The 19,747-nt window shown below is 36.8% G+C and overlaps 2 protein-coding genes across 2 annotated transcripts; both read right to left on the reverse strand.

The window, feature by feature from the left end:
• Positions 1–6,565: 6,565 nt before the first annotated feature.
• LOC121328478 (vasopressin V2 receptor-like) lies at positions 6,566–8,057 on the reverse strand. The gene is made up of 2 exons (XM_041273163.1): positions 7,964–8,057; positions 6,566–7,618 (listed from the first exon to the last, which is right to left on the reverse strand). The coding sequence occupies exons 1-2, from the start codon at positions 8,036–8,038 to the stop codon at positions 6,617–6,619; spliced, it is 1,077 nt and encodes a 358-aa protein (XP_041129097.1). The 5' UTR covers positions 8,039–8,057; the 3' UTR covers positions 6,566–6,616.
• A 353-nt stretch (positions 8,058–8,410) lies between these two features.
• On the reverse strand, positions 8,411–19,705 carry LOC121328212 (CCA tRNA nucleotidyltransferase 1, mitochondrial-like). The gene is made up of 8 exons (XM_041272761.1): positions 19,627–19,705; positions 18,773–18,911; positions 17,917–18,110; positions 16,839–16,977; positions 15,457–15,583; positions 14,570–14,763; positions 13,325–13,578; positions 8,411–13,010 (listed from the first exon to the last, which is right to left on the reverse strand). Exons 2-8 carry the CDS (start codon positions 18,909–18,911, stop codon positions 12,762–12,764), a joined length of 1,296 nt encoding a protein of 431 aa, XP_041128695.1. The 5' UTR covers positions 19,627–19,705; the 3' UTR covers positions 8,411–12,761.
• Between the last annotated feature and the right edge of the window lie 42 nt (positions 19,706–19,747).

Genomic DNA, 19,747 nt, shown 5'->3' on the forward strand with positions numbered 1-19,747 from the left:
GTTTTTAAATACAAATGTACAATTATATTTAATTTCTGCTGGTGTTTAACTGTAAAAAGAATATATTAAAATGCTAAATAGCTCAAGTGGCCTTTGATCTTCAGATTTTGTTGGAACTATGCTCGAGTTCAGATCTAAGATGAAAAATTTGGGTGTGATTTTCAATCGTGGGTTAACTTTTGAATCGCATGTGCTCAATACTGTCAAGGTTTCTTTTTTTCACCTTAGAAATATTGCCAGACTGCGTTCCATGCTTTCTCTACCTGCAGCTGAAAAACTGGTTCATGCTTTTCTCCAGGATCGATTACTGTAACGCCCTGCTAACTGAGGTGTCTAATGGCATCCTCACTAAAATTCAATTTGTTCAAAATTCTGCAGCAACAATTTTGTCTCTGTCCAGCTCAAGAAATTACATCACTCCTGTCTTGGAGGTCTTGCACTGGGTGCCTACCAGGTTTAGAATTGATTTAAACATTTTATTGCTGACATAAGGCTCTTCATGGGCTAGCTCCGACTTATCTGTCAGATCTGTTACCTTTTTAACCTCCCACTCGCAACCTCCGCTCTGCTGATCTCAGACTGCTGTGTGTCCCGCCTGCTCGCCTGAGCTCTATGGGCAACAAGGCCTTTTGTTGCTATGTCCCCAAGTTATAGAACTCTATTCCGCTAGAGATCATGGACTCAGCTTCTTTGAGTGTTTTTAAAGTCAAAGACTTACTTTTTAGAAAGGTGTTTTTATGATTTTTATGATTGTTTTATTTCCTTGTGTTTCTCTTATGCATAATCTGTTTATTTATTGCAGTACTATTAATTGTGAATCGCTCTGAGATGATTGCTTTTAAGGGCGCAATACAAAGTTTATTATTATTATTATTGAAATGACTCAAATATCACAAAAACAGCACAAAAGGCACATTAGGAGGAATGCAATGATCTTGAACCACTCCAACACTCAAATGACATCTGCAGGTTCAATAAAGCCATGAAGTCTTTTGCCAACCAATATTTTAGGCTTTTTTTAGTTATTAGTTAGAAGCAAAGCTGGAACAATGGGGCGCATGAAAGGTATGTTTTTATTTTAGTTTGGTCATGCATTAATCTACTTTGCTTTAAAAATAACATGCCTTGTATTAAGACACAATTTGTTTTCATCAGAATGATATCCAAATAGCCTACTACTGACATTTAGAACCCCATGGAGTCCCTCCATCAGGCTGTCACAGGTAAAACTATTCCTTTCGGGGGGAAAAACAATCTTGACTTGGGCCCCAGACTACTCTGGAAATTTCTGGAGACCCAGACATAAGTTTCAAATTTCTATCTAAAACAAAAATACAGCAGCATTAAAACAAATCAAAAACAACAGCTAATGTTTGGGTAATGGCCAACTTATTTGCAATCAAAAATGAAAACAGAGCTAAAAAGAAAGAGCAAACCCGCTGGTACTATTAGATTTGGCCATTGCAGGAGACCTCAAAAGATAAGACCCTGCTTTAAATTTCTGACAACAATGAAAAGTTCAACAGACCTTTGATCCTGGGGGAGTGTCTGAAAGCGACTAACATGATCTCCTTCCTGAAAATCTTGGATTACTGTTATCCACCATCAGAAACTGACAGGCAACAAACACAAAATGCTATTCTCATAAGACACACACTATTAGGCCCATCAATGCTTGTAGTGCTAACCAACCGCACACTACAGATTAAAAAAGATGAAAAGGTGCAGGAATGGTCATAACACATGGAATACAACATTAGAGCAAAAACAAGAACCGCACATGTGTGCCATATCCAAAACGACTAAACTTACGGGACACAAGCCAGTGACTTCTTTCCTGGAAATTATTCCCTGTGGTTAAGTTCAAGGTGTTATTACAACAGAGTGCAAGCAATAAAGACGCAGACACAATATTGCTGCGCCATTACTGTTCTGAACTGAAATATCAGATTTGCAGACAGTCAGGTGGGATACCACTGTGTTTAATTATTTGACTAGAATATCTGCCAGCAGCAGGGAAATAGCCTCCCCTTTTTAAGTAATCTTGGGTTGATGCCATCTGGACCAGAAATTTGTTTGTCTTGAAAGGTTCTTCGTACTTAACTTTTATTTACACTAGCTGCAGTAGCATAGTATGTGGGTTGCCTGTAATCAGACTCTTCAGCGGTTAAAACCTCTAATGGTTCACCTGCTGTCCCTTTGGCTATTCACTGAGCCTTTATTGTTTTTGTTGTTTTGATATTTAAAGGTAACTAAGGGATGGGTTATGGGTTAAAGGTCTAGGCAAAAAAAAGGTTATGAGAAAAGTCAAATTTATCTGAAAAAATAAAAGTTCACTCAATCACTTAGCAGTAAATAATTACAACAAGCTGTAATTACAACATGATAAATGAACAGGCTGAACTGGCATTGTTCTGTCTGCACAGGAAATATAAAAAATCTGGCAATAAAGCCTGGAAAATGCCAGCAGGCTTAAGCAATCAGAAAACAGTGAATGAATTCCAACATTAAGAGAGACCAGGGATCCATTCAAACTGATTTGGATTCCAAAATGAAAGCCTTTAGGTAGTTTTACACCAAGCTATATCAATCAGGACAAGGAGAAAGATACACTTAAAATCTGCTGGGAAGTTCCTGGTGGGGGTATATAATTAGCGCTTGTGATTTTCGGTTTTATCCAATAAAAACTGATAAAACACCCCCGGATACAAAAAAATAAATGGGTGTATATCCAATAAACATTGGAAGTACTAATGTTTAGCAGTTGCTACAGCGTTAATACTAGGTTTACCTCCAATGCCAATACAAACAGTTTTGAACTGGCTAGAGTTACAAGGAGTTTCAATTACTATCAAGCACTGTAATCTTTTTATTTTGCAAAACTTATGAAAATAAATCATGTGTTTTTGTTTCTATTAATTTCAGAGAAAGAAAATACATCTGATTTAAACTATTTTCAGTTTGCAACACCTACATCTGTATGTGTGTAAAGCAATGTTTGTGCTTTTATCAAGTCTGTCCCAGAACTCTTGGAGGAAAATTGATTTACAAATAGTATGTGCAAACAGGACAATACATTCTTATTAGTAATCTATTCTGAATAAACAGCCATGCCAACTACTGTACATAATGCATTAAAATCATATTTGAAATACAGTACAACATGTTTAGCTTCATGGCTCTTTGGAACTCTCTCCCAGCTAGGTGTGTAATGCTCCCACCGTCGTTTAAATCAGCTCTCAAGACCCACCTGTTATCTTTTGCTTTCCATGCTCTTTAAACCTGATATGTGCTATTAGCTGCTTTGTTGCTGCTACTATTTCATGTATTATGTTACTATCATATATTATGCACTTTCCACTGTATTTAATGTACTATTTAATATATTATGATACTATCATGCACTTCCCAATGTATTTAATGTATTATGCTTTTTTTATTTTTATTGTATATCGTGTATTAAGCATTTCTCTGTATTTAAAGTATTATGGATTTTCTTGTTACTTTAAAGTGCTTTGTGATGGTGGTCCACTATGAAAGGCGCTATATAAAATAAAGACTGATTGATTAATTGGCTCCAGGGGTCATTAAAACATGTGAAGATATCTTCTCAAAGGGAGACTTTTTAGTTCTCTAACACAATTCTAGACTTGGGGGAGATGTTAAGGAGGGACATAAAGGTGTTTTAAACTCCTATAAGTGGATAGCTTGTGTACTGGTTCACAGATATTAACATACTGTTAATCAATAAAGAATAATCACAGAGACTCTGTTTACTCAATGCTTAACAAATCAGAGTGTGTGTGTGTTTATTAAATGCTTAATAATGGATCAGGTGGCTACAGGCCATGTCAGATCCTAGCTCACAAACAGTCTGGGCAGTCTAGTGTCTTTACAAACTAACAGCATCAATTTCATATAGCAAAACTGTTACAAATATGTTTGAGTTTATAGCACTCACAGATAAGCACATTTAAGTTAACTGAATTAGATGATAATTTTGCTAAACTGACTCACTCACACTATTGCACTAGTAACCTTCAGATAAGGAGAAGCCCATATCTAAGTTTTAAGCACTTTCTAATTACTAATGTTCATTCCAAGGGCCCACAGAGTTTACATCAGGTCTGTTTTGTTCAGTTTTTCTCAGGGTATGCTAAACATTAATTTCTTAACTGTTTTAGCTGCACATTTGTATTAGTTTAGGAATAGTTTGGTAACATTTAATTTATGTTGATTCTGATTATTATTATTACTGTATTACTATTCATTACAGCCATTGGCTGCCATACAATAGTGTTCCGACTTCCCTCCAATTGCATGGGTGGTCCAATCTAGTTTTTGTCCATTTTGTCAGTTAGCTGTATTAACTTGTATCTTTGATCCAGTCACTGACTCACTGCTCATTCATTTTTCTAGCTCAGATCTTTTCCACACACACGCTTAAGAGACATGGGCGGTGAACAGTCCTGTCAACTCCACATTGCTTCATTTAGTCCAGTTGTGCATCACCTACTGATTATGAATGTGTGTCAATATCAAAGACTATAAACATTGTTGGATGAGGGGTAAGAATGGCACAAGCTGTAATGAGAGACACGTTAACTTGAATTACTCTCTTTCTGAAAGTAATAAAACATTTTTATAGCAGGAATCTGTCCAGACAACTAATACACTATTGTTTTAATTTGTTTTATATACAACATTTCAGGAAATATCACACACCCTTCAATATCACGTCAGTAGGTTTACGATGTAGTTTTACAAGACCAATATATATTACTGTTTTCACATTTTACCTTTATTTTGGTCGTAATTGTTTTGTCAATAAGATATGCCACAAACATTTAGAGAAATTCTAATTCGACATTCAGCTAATAAATTGCTTGAAATTACAGATAAAACCACCTTTAGGAATGTAAACAAACTGGACTGGGCTCAACTACTGTAGAAGCTACAACTGTTACTGAATCATTTTCTACTAAGGATAGCCTACTAAAATGGATTACGTTTGTGTGTTGTATTGAGCACTTTCTAAATGGTAAAAAAAAAAAAAAAAAAAACATAATTTCCAACTGGTCTGGCTTGATTTGTGTGTGAGGGTGTTTTGTTTTTGTTTTGTTTTGTTTTTTTCTGTTGCGAAACCCACGTTGTAACGTATGGAATCTTTACAATTTTAGCTTTAATGTTAAAAATGTGACTACAAAAAACAATTGGCTTACATAAACATTGTTAATATATTTTTATTGACTCGACATTTTAGTTCTGTAAATTCACAAAATAATGAAAAAGTAGAAAACTGTACAAAAGTACGTATTAAAGTACGTTAAACAAACATGATCAAGTAGCTACCGCTATTGCACTAGTTTCTTTGTAAATATGCAACAATACATAATATTGTGGGTTTAAAAAAATAGATTAAAAAAAGACTGTTTACTGCTTTACCTGTCTACTCAGAAATAAATATGTTGATATGTAGCTCTGCGCGTAACGTCTGAATTATTATTACAAATGCTCTTTGTTATTTCTGGAAAATTCGGCAGAGGGTATGGTCTCACAAGGTTTGGCAGAGGGTATGCAGATCCTTTACAAATCGTTACACTCAACGTAAGATGGTACCTTGTATGTTCAGTCTAGCAGGCATGCACTAATCTCCACACTGTAACATATACATCACTTAAAACATACAGAGGGGATTTGTGTGTGTGCGTGTGTGTGTGTGTACACACACACACACACACACACACACACACACACACAAATCCTCTCCCGCAGCAGCCATATCTCTTATATTGTTGTAATTCAGAAACAACAACTCAACATTTAAAAACTATATCTTTGAAGTAAGTCTTTTGCAACTCAAACGTTGTAGGTCTGATTGTGCATTTAAAATAATCACACTATATACAGCTGCCCTTAAAGAAAAGGCCATCTATCTTGAGTCGGAGAGGCTCCTTACGCTCAGTGAGACTGTCCTGATGACTGTGGTTTTTTCCGGCACCGACTCCTTCAGACCGGGGCGTCCTGTGCAGAGCAGGGTGGCTAGTCTCTTGGGCAGCGAGCCGCTGAAGAGCAGATAGATGCAGGGGTTAATACGTCCCCAAGCACAGGTTTCGAGCATTAAAAGTCCAAACGGTCGTCGTAATTCTATCATTTACATCGTCGACTTTTACCTGTCACGTGTTACAATCGTAAATATACATTTTTCTTATTTAGAACCTTGGGGAATAACTTTTTTTTTTTTTTTTTTTTTTTTTATATATTTTTTTTTTTTTTACAAAATGTTATTAGTACCGTTTTTCTAAAAGAGGAAAATAATCAATCTTATACAGAAATAAGTTAATTTAACAATACTTTAAATTAAACACATTGTAATCCAATTTACGAGTTCCAGTCTATATTGCTGTAACTTTCTACTGTTTTCTCCTTTCATAAAAATAATGTAAAGTCAAATAAAACAAAATTAAAAATTTAAAAAAAAGAAAACATCCAATACAGTACGTTGAACAGATTCTTAATGAGGCATTGTGACGCAGAAAAATAAATAAATAAACATTTGGCCTATTTAAAAATATTTTTTCGTATGTGATATACATAGTTAATGGCTAAAATTAATCTATTTACCAAATACTGTCCGAACAGAACGAATTCTGAAAAGAGAGCTGAAAACGTTCTTACTTTCTGTGGGCGCATTCTCATCCCAAACAGACCACAGCTGTACGACAAAGAACGGCGCCCAGCAGAAGATGTATGCCATTACAATCGCCACTGTCATTTTCACAGTCTTGGTTCTAGCTTTAGACACTCCTGTGATGCTGCTAGCCATTGAAGGAAGGGGTGTCTTAGCGGCGTTCTTTTTGTGCTGGTGCGTCTTTGTGTACAGGTTTATCAGGATAGCTCGGTAGATTCGCACCTGGCAGACTATCACGGTGAGGACCGGACAAATGAAAATCACCAGTGTTATCCAGGTCACATACGCTTTCAGTCCCCACGGCTTTATAAACTGAGCCCAACAGTCAAATACTCCTGGTGAAACTTCAACCTTAGAAAATATGAAAATCTGAGGGAGGCTTCCGACTAAAGAGATGCCCCAAGCCACGCATACCGGGACGTTCCAGCGACCTCTCTTTCTTTGGAAAGTCACCATCGGTTTGCATATCGCCTGGTAGCGGTCCAGAGTCATCACCACAATCATGTATGTCGAAGCAAACATGCCTACAATCTGTAAATACTTTATCAGCCTGCACACCACGTCGGGGCCAACGAATCTGTCTGTTATGTCCCAAAAAAGTTGTGGAAAAACTTGAAAAAAAGCCACCACGAGATCTGCCAAGCAAAGGTGGAGCACAAAAACGCGCATTCTGGAAACCTGCTTTCGTCTCTTCCAGAGGATAACGAGGATCCTCGAATTTAAACCCAGAGCGCACAGGAAAATTGCGCACAGAAGGGCGACTTCAATGTTGGCAAGGCTCTTGTTTCTGTTCAGGTCCTGCTGCTTCTCCATTTCAAGGCTAAAGTTGTTGCTGATGTTTTGAAAAAATAATGTCATCATAAAAAGTGTAGCTGAGTCGTTCCAGGTATTTTTTTGTTTTATTTTGATTTTTGTTTTTACCGATATCTGCAAAAAAGGGATAAGTTGAAAACTTACAATCTTGAAATTTTGGTCAGTGTAGTTAACCAGGGTATTAATTGCAATGTATGCAAAAGAATAATAATATAATAATAGCACACACACACACACACACACACACACACACACACACACACACACACACACACACACACACAACATATACATAGATATATTATATATATATATATATATATATAATATATATATATATATATATATATATATATATATATATATATTAATACAATGTTAAATGGCTTCAATACAGCTGCAGTAAAATATAGCTACTTAACGTTGTCAAAGATACATTAAAATGATGAAAACACTTACATGTACTATTTTCTTATTTTTTGAGGGTTGAAGAATCCAACGGAAATTGTTCCGATTTGAACTGTAATGTACCATGAGCGAGAGTGCGCCTGAGCACCGGATTACTTTAAAGCACAGAACGTGTCACCTGCTGGTTTATATCTGAGAAACCTTCCAGTAGGGAGGAGCTATCCTTTAGCACCATGGTAAGCGGGGTGCCGTCTCTGAGCTGAAACCTGCCAGCGTTCTGACTTTTTGCATCTTGCTCAAAATGTAAGGTATATTGATCTTTCGGTGTACTTCCAAGACTATAAATATATGAAGTTCTGGTTTGTTTTTTCAGTATCAACTGCCAATATAGGTTTAGAATTGACACAAACATTCAGAACAAAGGTTACCCAAGAAAGTCCTGCCTGCGCACACAGACCAATGGCAACGATTGATTCAAAGATGACAGCATGGCTGTACAGGTTGTATTTATTTATTTGTGATATAGATTTACTCAGACGGTTAAAAAGTGCAATTTCTTGCATAACTCTTAGGTTCCAATTTTTGTTTGAAACCAAAAACAATTGGCATTCCATTTCAGTGTTGGGGGGTTACCAAGTAGTACAATCTGATTACATTTTCAGTAACTTGTAATGAATCAGTTTTCAATCAGGTAACGAAATGTGGCATTACAAGTTACATTTAAAAAAAAAAAAAAGCCATCGTTTTTTTAACAAAATACATGTTATTGGTGTGATGCACATATTTCAAAAGTTTAAAAATATGAAATCATAAGTAACAGAAATGAACAGGTAGCAGTAACGAGGTGTGTACCCAGCTGGTGCTTGAACAGAACTGTTGCTATTTCAGCACTTGGTATACAACTGTACCATTGCTGATAATTAACAAATGCTCTCCGCAAGTTTTATTGATTCGTTCTGTCTGCTGTTTCAGCATGTAGTAGACATGTCTAGTTTGTCCCCAATTATAGGTGAAGAGGCATCCAAATATCCTAAAGTAGTCATCACTGTCATTTTTTAATCTCATCCATTGCACTGTTACCCTGTTGGATAACGAAAATAGCATTTATTTCAGGTGATCTGAAACTGTGCCAACTGCTTTCTTTTACACTACCAGGGCAATGCATGGTCTGATTGATTCATTGCAGCTTTGCAGTGTTTGATGCTTTATGCAAGGTCTGGGTAATCTTAAGACTGGGGCTTCATTTGACATATTTTAAAGCAGACCAAATGCATCTTCTTCTTTGCTCCTCTACTTCCCTCAACAAATGTGCCAAAGGGGCTGCAGTATGGGCAAATACAAATACACACTTCCGATAGTAATTGGCCAAGCTCAGAAAATTTTGACTATAGGAGCCAGTTCATCAGCACCTGTTTTTGGAGATCCATGGACAGTTATTTATTCAATACAATAAACCCCTGAAACTGCAAGCTTTGAACTCTGAATACAAGCTTTCAATATGGTTGATTTTTACTAAGGATGCCTCTGTATTCCTTCTTAGTCTGGCTGTGCACACAAATATTGTCCAGGTACACAATAACATAGGTATCCAGTAAATCCTAAATACTTCAGTGATTAAAGTCTTGAATGTTGCATGGGTATTTGTCAATCCAAATGGTGGCACAGAGGCACAGAAAATTCATATAGACCATGCAGTGTTCAAAAAGCTGTTCTGTCAATGTCTTTAACACTGATTTGATGGTATCCTGACCTTAAATCTAGTTTAGAAAATATCTTCACCCCCTTCAAATGATCAATACATTCATCAGTACGAAGCAGGTGATATTTATTTTTGGTAACTTTATTTCGTGGGGATTTGCTTTAAATCCCTCTATCATGGAACAGTTGGCAACAGGTTTTGGTCATTATTCATTTCAGTTTATAGCAACCAATGGTTTAATGAGTTTCAAGAAAAGTTAAAATTAGAATGACTCATACACGACTCATATCAGGCTGCTTTAGCTGTAGTCCACTGCTTCGTTTCTGCTGAGTTTTCTGTTTTTTTTTTGTTTGTTTTGTTTTGATGTATTTATTGTGTTTTGTGATGTTTGCTGTGTTTTTATGAGCCTCTCTTCAGGTCCTCTTTGAAAATGAGAATTTGATTGATTTGATTGGTTGATTAGTTGATTGAAAGGGGATACAGCGGCTGAGACATAGGAGTTACTCCAGGTTCCAACTGCATGATCAACAGTCCTTTGTGCACTACTGCATGATCAAATGTCCTTTGTGCAGGCTGTCCGGTAGGGAGTTCTGGAAGAAACACATCTCTAAACTCAAAAAGAGTTCCATCAAACTGAAAACCTTCTGTTAGAGCTGTGCTCCTTATTGTTAATGCATCTGAGAAATAAAAATGGAAACAGTTTATTGCTAAACTGTACACAACGATATCACATTGGTTCTCCAATTAACTCTGGTCAGCCAGTCATGACAAGTACATCCTAAGTCCCTAGTAGCACAACAAATAAACCCATTTGCTCCTGGTACTCTCTAAGTAATAAATCATTCACTATATGTACACATTCTCTGGAAGACCGTCATCCAGTCTAATCATCTGAGCAACTGGTGATCAACCTCAACCACTGTTTCTGGGTCCAAATACATCCTTCTTGGGTGGGTATGTCATTGGCGCGTTGTTCATCTAATTTACAATGTATTAACACATGGATTAACATATGGATTAACACAGAAGTGGTATCAGTGCATTGAACAAGATCTGTGTTTTTATTTAACTTCTTGTTTGCTTTCTAACACATGCAATGGTAGATTTGAAAATCCAACAAACTTCCTGGATATAAACGTATTGGTGTCCTTGGAATTTTAAAGGCTGTTCCTCTTTAAACAAACTATTTTGTTTTGCTGAAAGCTGTGGATTTGGGGCGTGTCCATGCAAGTTTCCCTCCCCATACTGATTATTATTTTTGTTGTGTTGTGTGCCTTGTGTCCCTGCTGATAGCAGCTGAAGCAGTCATGATTCGCTGGTTATGGAATGCATTCAGCCTTTTTTCATTCTCTTTGTGTTTAGTCTTTGCCAGTTTTTCTCTTTTGATCAGCCAGTTGTCTCTTGACCTCCTCCACGGTATCCAGTTCCATGAAGCTCTGTGTAGCTGGGATTGACTAACTGTATTACAGATAATTGAAGATCCTCCATGGTTCTGCAGTGAACCTAAAAGGGCTCCAACTGCAAAACACATGTTCTGTCACGACTCCTTTTAAATCCTACGTTATTCATGTGTCCACAAACTCCAACTACTAGTATAGGAGCTAAATGAGTGAACTCCATGTGACTGCTCATTACCGTCTTTTGCAGTTTGGCAGAACACACTCAAGAGTTGGAGTTTTTACTCAAACTGTGTATGAAATTTTAGATTAAAAGAACAAGCAATCAAAAACTAGTATTACTAAACTCCCAGTAATGTAAAATAAAAAAAAAAAACTGCTCAGATGCTGAAAAAAAGTTAGTTACTGTGTTTCTGTGAGGTACTTACAGACTGTGGCCAGTATCGGCTTCCAAGTCCTTTACCTATTTTGGTGATCCCAGCACTTAAATAGGTTCATGCAGAAACTCTGTCAGCTAGCTTGTATTCTTATCTTAGAAAGTTTTATCTGGGTCCATCATTTTTGCATATCCTTACACTTCCCAGGTCATTAAACATGAGAATGAAACTGCCCCCTCTCCTTCAACGCATTCTGTCCTATCATTAAACATGAGTGAAACTGTCCCCTCTCCTTCAACGCATGCTGTCCTATCATTAAACACAAGTGAAACTGTCCCCACTCCATCAACACATTATGTGCTATCATTAAACACAAGTGAAACTGTCCCCACTCCATCAACACATTCTGTGCTGTCATTAAACATGAAACTGTCCCCTCTCTTTCAACATATTCTGTCACGTCATTAAACGAGTGATATCGTCTCCTCCTTCAACACATTATGTCCTGTCATTAAATATGAGAGTGAAACTACCTCTGGCATCTGTCAATGCTGCTACCAACTGAATGGTACTGATGGAAACTGATCAATGTACATTTTATTACTTGTCTAAAGCAGCAAATTCAGCCCTCAGCAGGGCAGATTGGATGCAGTTGCAAATAAAAAAAGAAAAAAGACAGCGTGTTTGGAAATTCAGTTTCACCTTTTGCATGTTTTTTGCATGCAAAAAACCCAAGAAAACAAGGGATTAAGATTTTTTCGCTGACCAGTTTGTGTGCACGTTTTTGTTGGATTACTTTGGCATAGACTGAGAAAGCATGGTAAGAACTGTTTTTGGAATGCTGTCAATTACTGTATTACAGTGCTTTGATTTGCAATAATATTAACTGTTCGCATTTGGACAGTATTCATGCAGCACTGTACTTTGTTGTTTTAGAGACACTGACACCCGCTGTTATTAAAGGAACTACAAAATGGTAAAACGACTCCCACTAAGATGTGGTATTCATACATATCCAATGAAATTGGGCATGACAGTTTCTACTGTAATTCAATATTAAAGAACATTGCTTAACTTAAAAATAAATAAATAAAATTTAAAAAAAAGTAATCAAATAAATAAAATTAAAAAAAATACAAACATTCCAGTACTACATATGAGATTGACAGAGTGAATGAAAGTGCTCGACTGGTATGTTTCATGGAATTTTATCACAAGCTATAGACCCTTTAATTACCCGCCATGTAACAATGTAACAAGTGGAGGTGTATCTCCTAGCACAATCAAATCTAGACTGGCTCACACTGCTACGCCATGGGAATCTTATTTCCATTAGTTGAGGCAGATATTTCACAGTGGAAATGGATTCTCTTTTTCTATACATTTTTGACATCCTTCAGAAGTTCATCTTTGTTCATTTGATATCCACTGTTTTTCCAGAGGTCCCTCAGAGTCTGCAGTATTGCGCCAATCTCTTTCCCAGAGGCGATCCCCATTTTTCTCAGGTCATGCCCGCTGACTGGGAAGTGTGGGATAGACCACTTCTCTATTTCTGCTAACAGCTGTTCCTCTCCCTGGTACTTCAGCAATTCACAGATTCTGCTTTGGACATCTGGCTCCCTCGACTTAAGTAACAAAACAAAAAAATGTTAGGGATATTGACTCCCTTTCAATACAGAATTATAGCTACCAATATCCGAGCTACCAATATCCACCAATTTAAAAACGTTTGACAGAGTCAAAGGCCTCCATATCCTTTCTGACTCTCAACAACATGTTTCATCACAATTAGACAAATGTTTTTTTACACACACACACACATATCTAATTATATATCTTACAGACAGGAAGCCTGAGAGACAGACGAATGTCCTCCTTAAACCCCCTTAATATAACAATTCGTTAATATTAGAAAATCAAATCCAGAAATATTACTGACGTCTATGATATAGTCTCTGAATGGCTTCAAGCTGTCCGTCTCATCGTCTGCCTTGCACAGATCTCTTCTGTGCTTCACCAAGAACAGGCCAAGGTTCTTCTCTTCTCTGGAGATTTTCAGCCTCAGATCCAGCTTGTTCACATCGTCCTGCCCTCGGAACAGAGCAGACAGGATGGTCATGGGCTTAGGGTTCCGATGCTGTGCGTTCTTCCACACACGCTTCAGTTCCTCCAGGCTCCCATTCACAGGTAACCCTGACAACAAGAACACTCATCCATGAAGGACAATGGGCCACACTCATACAGCATTTGCCATCGTGTTAACTTTACACACTTGAAAACTGCTAATGCTACAGAACCAGCAAGAAATAGCCAACGTTGTTGCTTTGGTAGTTTAAAATGATTACAAACAGTGACACTGGCATATACATTTATTCTGTACACAATCAATATGTTGCTTACGTTATTGTACTTACCAAGAATTATTTATCCAGTGCTCATGTTATTGTACTTGCCAAGAATCATTTAACCAGTGCTTAAGTTACTGAGAAGAGTAAATAACTGTAGTAAAACCAGAGCTCCAGAACAAAAATCAATTTGAAGATCACAAATCCAGGAATATTCAAAACATTAATTTCAAGTTGAAAAGAAATTAATAAATCTGCTTCATTCAGAAATCCTTATTTGATTAAAAAAAAAAAAAGGGGAAATACAAGTTCAATTTTAATCTTAGTTTACAGTAACTGTGTCTTTCTTGAATCGTTTTAATTGTCATCCAACCTCAGTTCACAATAATAATAATAATAATAATAATAATAATAATAATAATAATAATGTTAAATTTTTTAATGATTCGTTTAATTGAGTCATTCTACTTTAGTTACATGCTTTCAGTTTGTTTAAAAATAAAATTATCATTATAACTATAATTATATAATTATAACATGCTTTAAAATTATCATCAAACAATGGACTGCAAGTCCAGCAGAGGAAAAAAACATGTTCTGAGGACACAGATGAAGCGTACTTGCACTCTTCATAGTGTTTCTCCATGCGTGTGGTTACAGTTTGGAGTTGTAACTACTTGTTTCCAACAGTGTCCGTTAAAAAGGCTTAAGGGGAGGAAAACCAGGATATTTTTAATGGAGATATGTTTCACAGGTTAGTGTCATTAATATTTTTAGACAGCACACATGACCATGATGAGCTTTAATAAGGGTCTAAAGGTTAGCACATGACGGCTTACCGATATACTGAGCAACATCCAGGTCGTACATGAGGGAGACTAGGTGAGCTGCATGGTTTCCAATCAGAGTCTTCTTCAGTTCCACCCAGATTCTCTCTCCGGAGATCACAGCCAGCCCCTTGGAGTTTTCCTTTATTGCTTCTAAAGTCTCAGGCTCGTGATCACCTGGCTCTTCTGCTATCCTTCCGTAAAACCTGAAATGCAAAAGGATTATTAAAATGTGACATCCACACATTTTAAAGAGGAAATATTAACCATAATACATACATTTAATGAATACATACATACATACATACATATTGCTCTGTCGTGTTCTTTCTTTGAGACTTTAAGAACCAATTCTCTAGATAAGTTTTGTGTGTTTGTTGTATGTATGGCTCCACTATATCTCCATCAATGATATGCATCCCCAGTGGGGAATAGCAAGGAATGGAAAGCTTAAGAATCTTATTTTAAAAATTGCATTATTATTTTATTTTTGCTGATGGCTGTTCCGCTGTCTTACAATTATCCCAAGAGCTCAGGTTCCCTCTACCTGGCTGCTTTGTTACCTGTGACCCTTTGAAAAGCGGTTGCTAAAAAGCATGCAACTTCAAATGCAATTGTAACTTTGTTTTTTTTAACATTCCCTTACAGTTTTGGGTGTTTGCAATCCTCCCGAGTTCTGTTGCTCCTATATTAGTTTATTATAGTTGTTACCTAACCCTGCCTTTCCCATCCTTGTACTACTGTTGTTAACCGTTCAGCTCACATGAAGCACCAACTGCACAGCATTAATGAACTCCAAAAGCTATCATTGAATTACCTCATTCATGCATATTTTTGTGGTTTTACTAGTTTTTGTACATCTCATGCCATGTGCAAAGACCATTATGATTTTTCAATACCTGAAATACCGCAGGATCCTTAAATAATCTTCCTGGATCCTCTGAACTGCACTCCCGACAAATCTCATCTTTCTCTTCTGCAGGTCTTCAAAGCCATTGAAGTAATCATACAAAGTGCCATCCAGTCCTATCAGAGACCAGCAGGACCAGCGTGAACAGCAGTACTGCACAGTCACATTATAGTACTGGAAACAATTTGGACTTGGGACATACATTCCCAACCATGACAAATGTCAGGAGCATTTACAGAATACGAATGAACAATTAAAAATGTAATGCTAATGTGATACACAGTTTTCAGGATAAATGTAAATATTTAGGTATGAGATTCAGACAGGTGGGTTTAGGGAAAGACAGACACTTCTATATATTCCAGGAATCTGACACTCCTAGTAAAGTATGCTACATAATGTGCATTTTAATTCTTATGACAATTGGAGTTCAAATAGCAGTTCTCTAAATATATGCACACATGGAAGTGTAACATACAGATTAGCTGACATAAATACAAGTATGTACAGACTGTCTCCACTATATTATTTTATTCTCAGTGGTGGATAACTAGAGATCTACAAAAAAAATTACTTGTTCGGAGGCATCAAAAGTTATAAATAAACAGACTTGACTAAGAAAGACCAAGGTGTACAAAAATACGTAGATAAAAAAAATAACCGTTAGACCTTTGTCCATATCACAAAACCCCCACACAAGTATGACCTCAACTCTTCATACAATACAGTTGTTTTCCTTGCCAGGCTTTCTAGTTATGTATTTATATGCAGTAGAAATGTTATGTCATTTGTAGTTGTTTCAAGCATGCTGAATACAAACAAATGATCCCAAATGTATTAATAATGCAAACTACTGAATCACCCATCTAAGGACATTCCACATGAAAAGTTACTTAAAATAAAAATGCACCACTGGTTGCTATTTGTTAGAAACGTTTTCCTTGTTAGAAACTAAAACATAGTAAATGGATGAATGAAACTCACAAATGAATGTAATTGTGCGTGCAGGGAGTATCAATGACGGTATGTAGATGTACTGGAAACCTACAGTGTGATGGGTTCCCCCTGGTGGCTGAGGTACACATGACTGGTTGACTGAAACCCAAGAAAAGTTTGTCACTGAAGGTTGTCAAATCTAGCTGCTCGCTTGAAAGTTCTTACAAGCTGAGATTTTACTTCTGGAAGTCTTTTTTTAATATTTAATAATTACAACTGTGACCTGTAACGTGAGTAAATGGCTCTTTAAGAGAAATGAATCTTTCAATAAAACTCTTGCTCAGACATTGAGCAGTGCAGCTGCAGAGCATCTCTTTATAATCACACAGAAGAGACTCTTTCAATGAAAAGCTTCAGCGCTAATGCAAGGTTTACCTAGAAACATTGAGTTGATGGTAAGATCCCGTCGCTCTGCATCCTTCTCCCAGTCTGTGGTGAACTCCACTTCAGCATGCCTTCCATCAGTCACAACGTCCACTCGCAGTGTCGTCACTTCAAAGTTCTGCTCGTGAAGCTACAACACACAACAAGATTTACTGTCCTGTGCATGGAGGGACTGCTTATCTGCAAAGCTTGGGAGCTTGTGTTGAGTAAATCTCTCTGCTTTGAAAGTTCAGGGCACATTTACTTTAGCATTAGTTAACTAAGCAAAGCAGAGCATGCATTTAAGTTGAAAAACAGATCCCAATACTCTATAAAAAGGCCATTAATATTTTATTGGAAACATAAGAAACCCAGGATTCAAATATCTACACTTCAAAGTTCCAAATCCAAAGGTGGTTTAGCAGCCCCTGACTTTAAATAGGTTATTGCTCCCCAATCACAAAATGTATCCAAGTGGCTGGATCCCCAGGATGGCACTTCCCCAGATTGGGTAGATCTGGAAGATTCAGAGATAGGTTCATCCCTGCTTGCTAGGTGACTTTTCAAGCTTTGACACAATTTGTATTACTATCCCTTACAATTGCAATAAAAAAGTGACTGTACTAAACTGGAAAAACAGAAGTAATACATCAACCCCCCAGTGCCTGTGCTCTCACTTAAATGAGTGGTGTATTGTGGAACACAAAACTGGCATTGTTGCAGGAGGAAGCGTGATCTGGACACACTGCAGTGTTTAGAAGAGAAATTCTCTCTCTTTCTCCTGGTGAACGGTCCTGAGTAAATCTTGACAGAAGTATTCCCCAGTTGATTTATGTGATGTACCGAGACTCTGATCCTATTTACAAAACCTATCCTCGTTAGTGTATGATGTTTCGGGGGTCTGACAAATCTGAAGATATATTTTCTATAACACAGGAAACACTGGACAGATTCAAAATGATCAACCTACAATCTGTTTAAACTGTACTGGAGGGTGTTTGCAATGATTGTCTATGATGTACTATGTATCAATGATATACTCTCAAACTATTTGCCCGATTATAAACTCTTCAGAACATTAAACACTGACCCTTGCTGTTATGGTGCCATGTTGCTCTCCTTTGTTGTTGATCATTCGAATACCAGCCGCCTGGAACATGTTTTTCATCTCCTCAGGGGTAGCTGTGGTGGCAAAGTCCACATCCTGAGGCTGCTTTCCATTCAAGAGATCTCTCACAGCACCTCCAGCAATCCTCAGCTCAAACCTGTGCTTTTCAAATAGCTCTGGAAGATACAAAACAATTCGTCTGATCAGAAAGTACTATACAAAGGTACCAAAATGGTCCAAGGTGTAACTTGTCTCAGTGGAATCATATCATACAGATGTATCAGTATTCACATTTTCTACTTAGGCATTTTTGTTTTGCTTTCAATCTTTTAGTTTTAACCTATAGATTAATGTAGTATGCAAATAAAAAGGTATGCCTTGTTATAAAAGATTACCATGGTAAATCTTCACTGTAATTTTGCAGATTTCCACCATGCTTACAGTATCCATTTACAATACTGTGTCGTGGTTTACCTTGTCTTTAAATATGTTTTACAATGCTTACCTAACTAGACAGGTTTACTACACTTTGCTATGCCGTTACTATGGTAGATTATCAATTTGCAGTGTGTGTGTGAGGTGGGTTACTAGATTTAATTTTGTATATTTATTAAAGAATAAAGAATTGATGATACCATCTGCAGAATTAATTAATTCAAACACGGGTCAGCCCATTCAAAACACAAATGTGTGTTACACTGTATGCAATGTGTGTTTGCAATATCACTGCTTGTTGTTATGATAACAGTATATACTTTGTGTAAGCCTTCATTATTTGTACCAGCAAGTCAGATCTTGTATTTCTCACCCACTACACATCAAAACACAGGGTGACTACCTGCTATACCCTTCAGCCCATCTGTAAAGAGGGACTGGAACTCCTTGGTCTTCAGCTGCATTGTGAACAAGCTTCTGGTTTTCCACAAGAGGTGAATTCCATTAACCACCTCTGGTCTCAGAAACACACTCCTCCACATCTGAGGAAAATGAGACATCCACAGCAGGTAAGAAATGGAAGCTGTCACACAGGACTGCAAATTATAAACAGGGTTCTATTAGAACAAGGGGCCTGCTATTCAATGGAGTGTCTTGCTTGCTGTAGAATATGCTACTAATCCTCTGCATTCACCAAACAGCCACGTTATAGAACTGCAGCGTATGGGAATCACAACTAGTTGCTGCAAGCAGATTTTTTTTTTTTCTTAATTTAAATTATTTTTCTTGATTTAAATAACTTTTTATCGTGTAGTTTACACAAATTAAGCACTTTCTTTTCACGGACACAAATAAACTACACTGCGTCCAGGTAATTATCGAGTCCAGTTTAGTAAAAAGGACATCAGAAATGTTTTGTTTTGCCAGGCAATATTTTTCATTAAACTACAGACCACGAAAACTATCCATAGTTTAACCGGAATATATGAATACAACTAGGGGTATGCTGAAAATACAAATGATAAAAACTCAAATAAAACAAAGAAATATATTACTGACAATTTTATATATATATATATATATATATATATATATATAATATATATATATATATTATATATAAGTTGCCAATGTGATTAAAGCATTATAAATTAGTATATAACACATGGCATTGTCATACTTATCTATACAGACTTTTCCGTTAATATATCTACAATGTACATTTTAAACATAGTGAGATTAGTATTTCATACCAACCTGCACCGAACTGTCAAATTAACACGGTTTTTTAACTTCCCGTGTTTGCAACACTTCATTCTCTTTTAACTTCCGGTGACATCATACGCATGTCTTCCAAAGTATTCTGGGAGTTGTAGTC

This window comes from Polyodon spathula, chromosome 16 (assembly GCF_017654505.1).
Source record: "Polyodon spathula isolate WHYD16114869_AA chromosome 16, ASM1765450v1, whole genome shotgun sequence".
Classification (NCBI taxonomy): Eukaryota; Metazoa; Chordata; class Actinopteri; order Acipenseriformes; family Polyodontidae; genus Polyodon; species Polyodon spathula.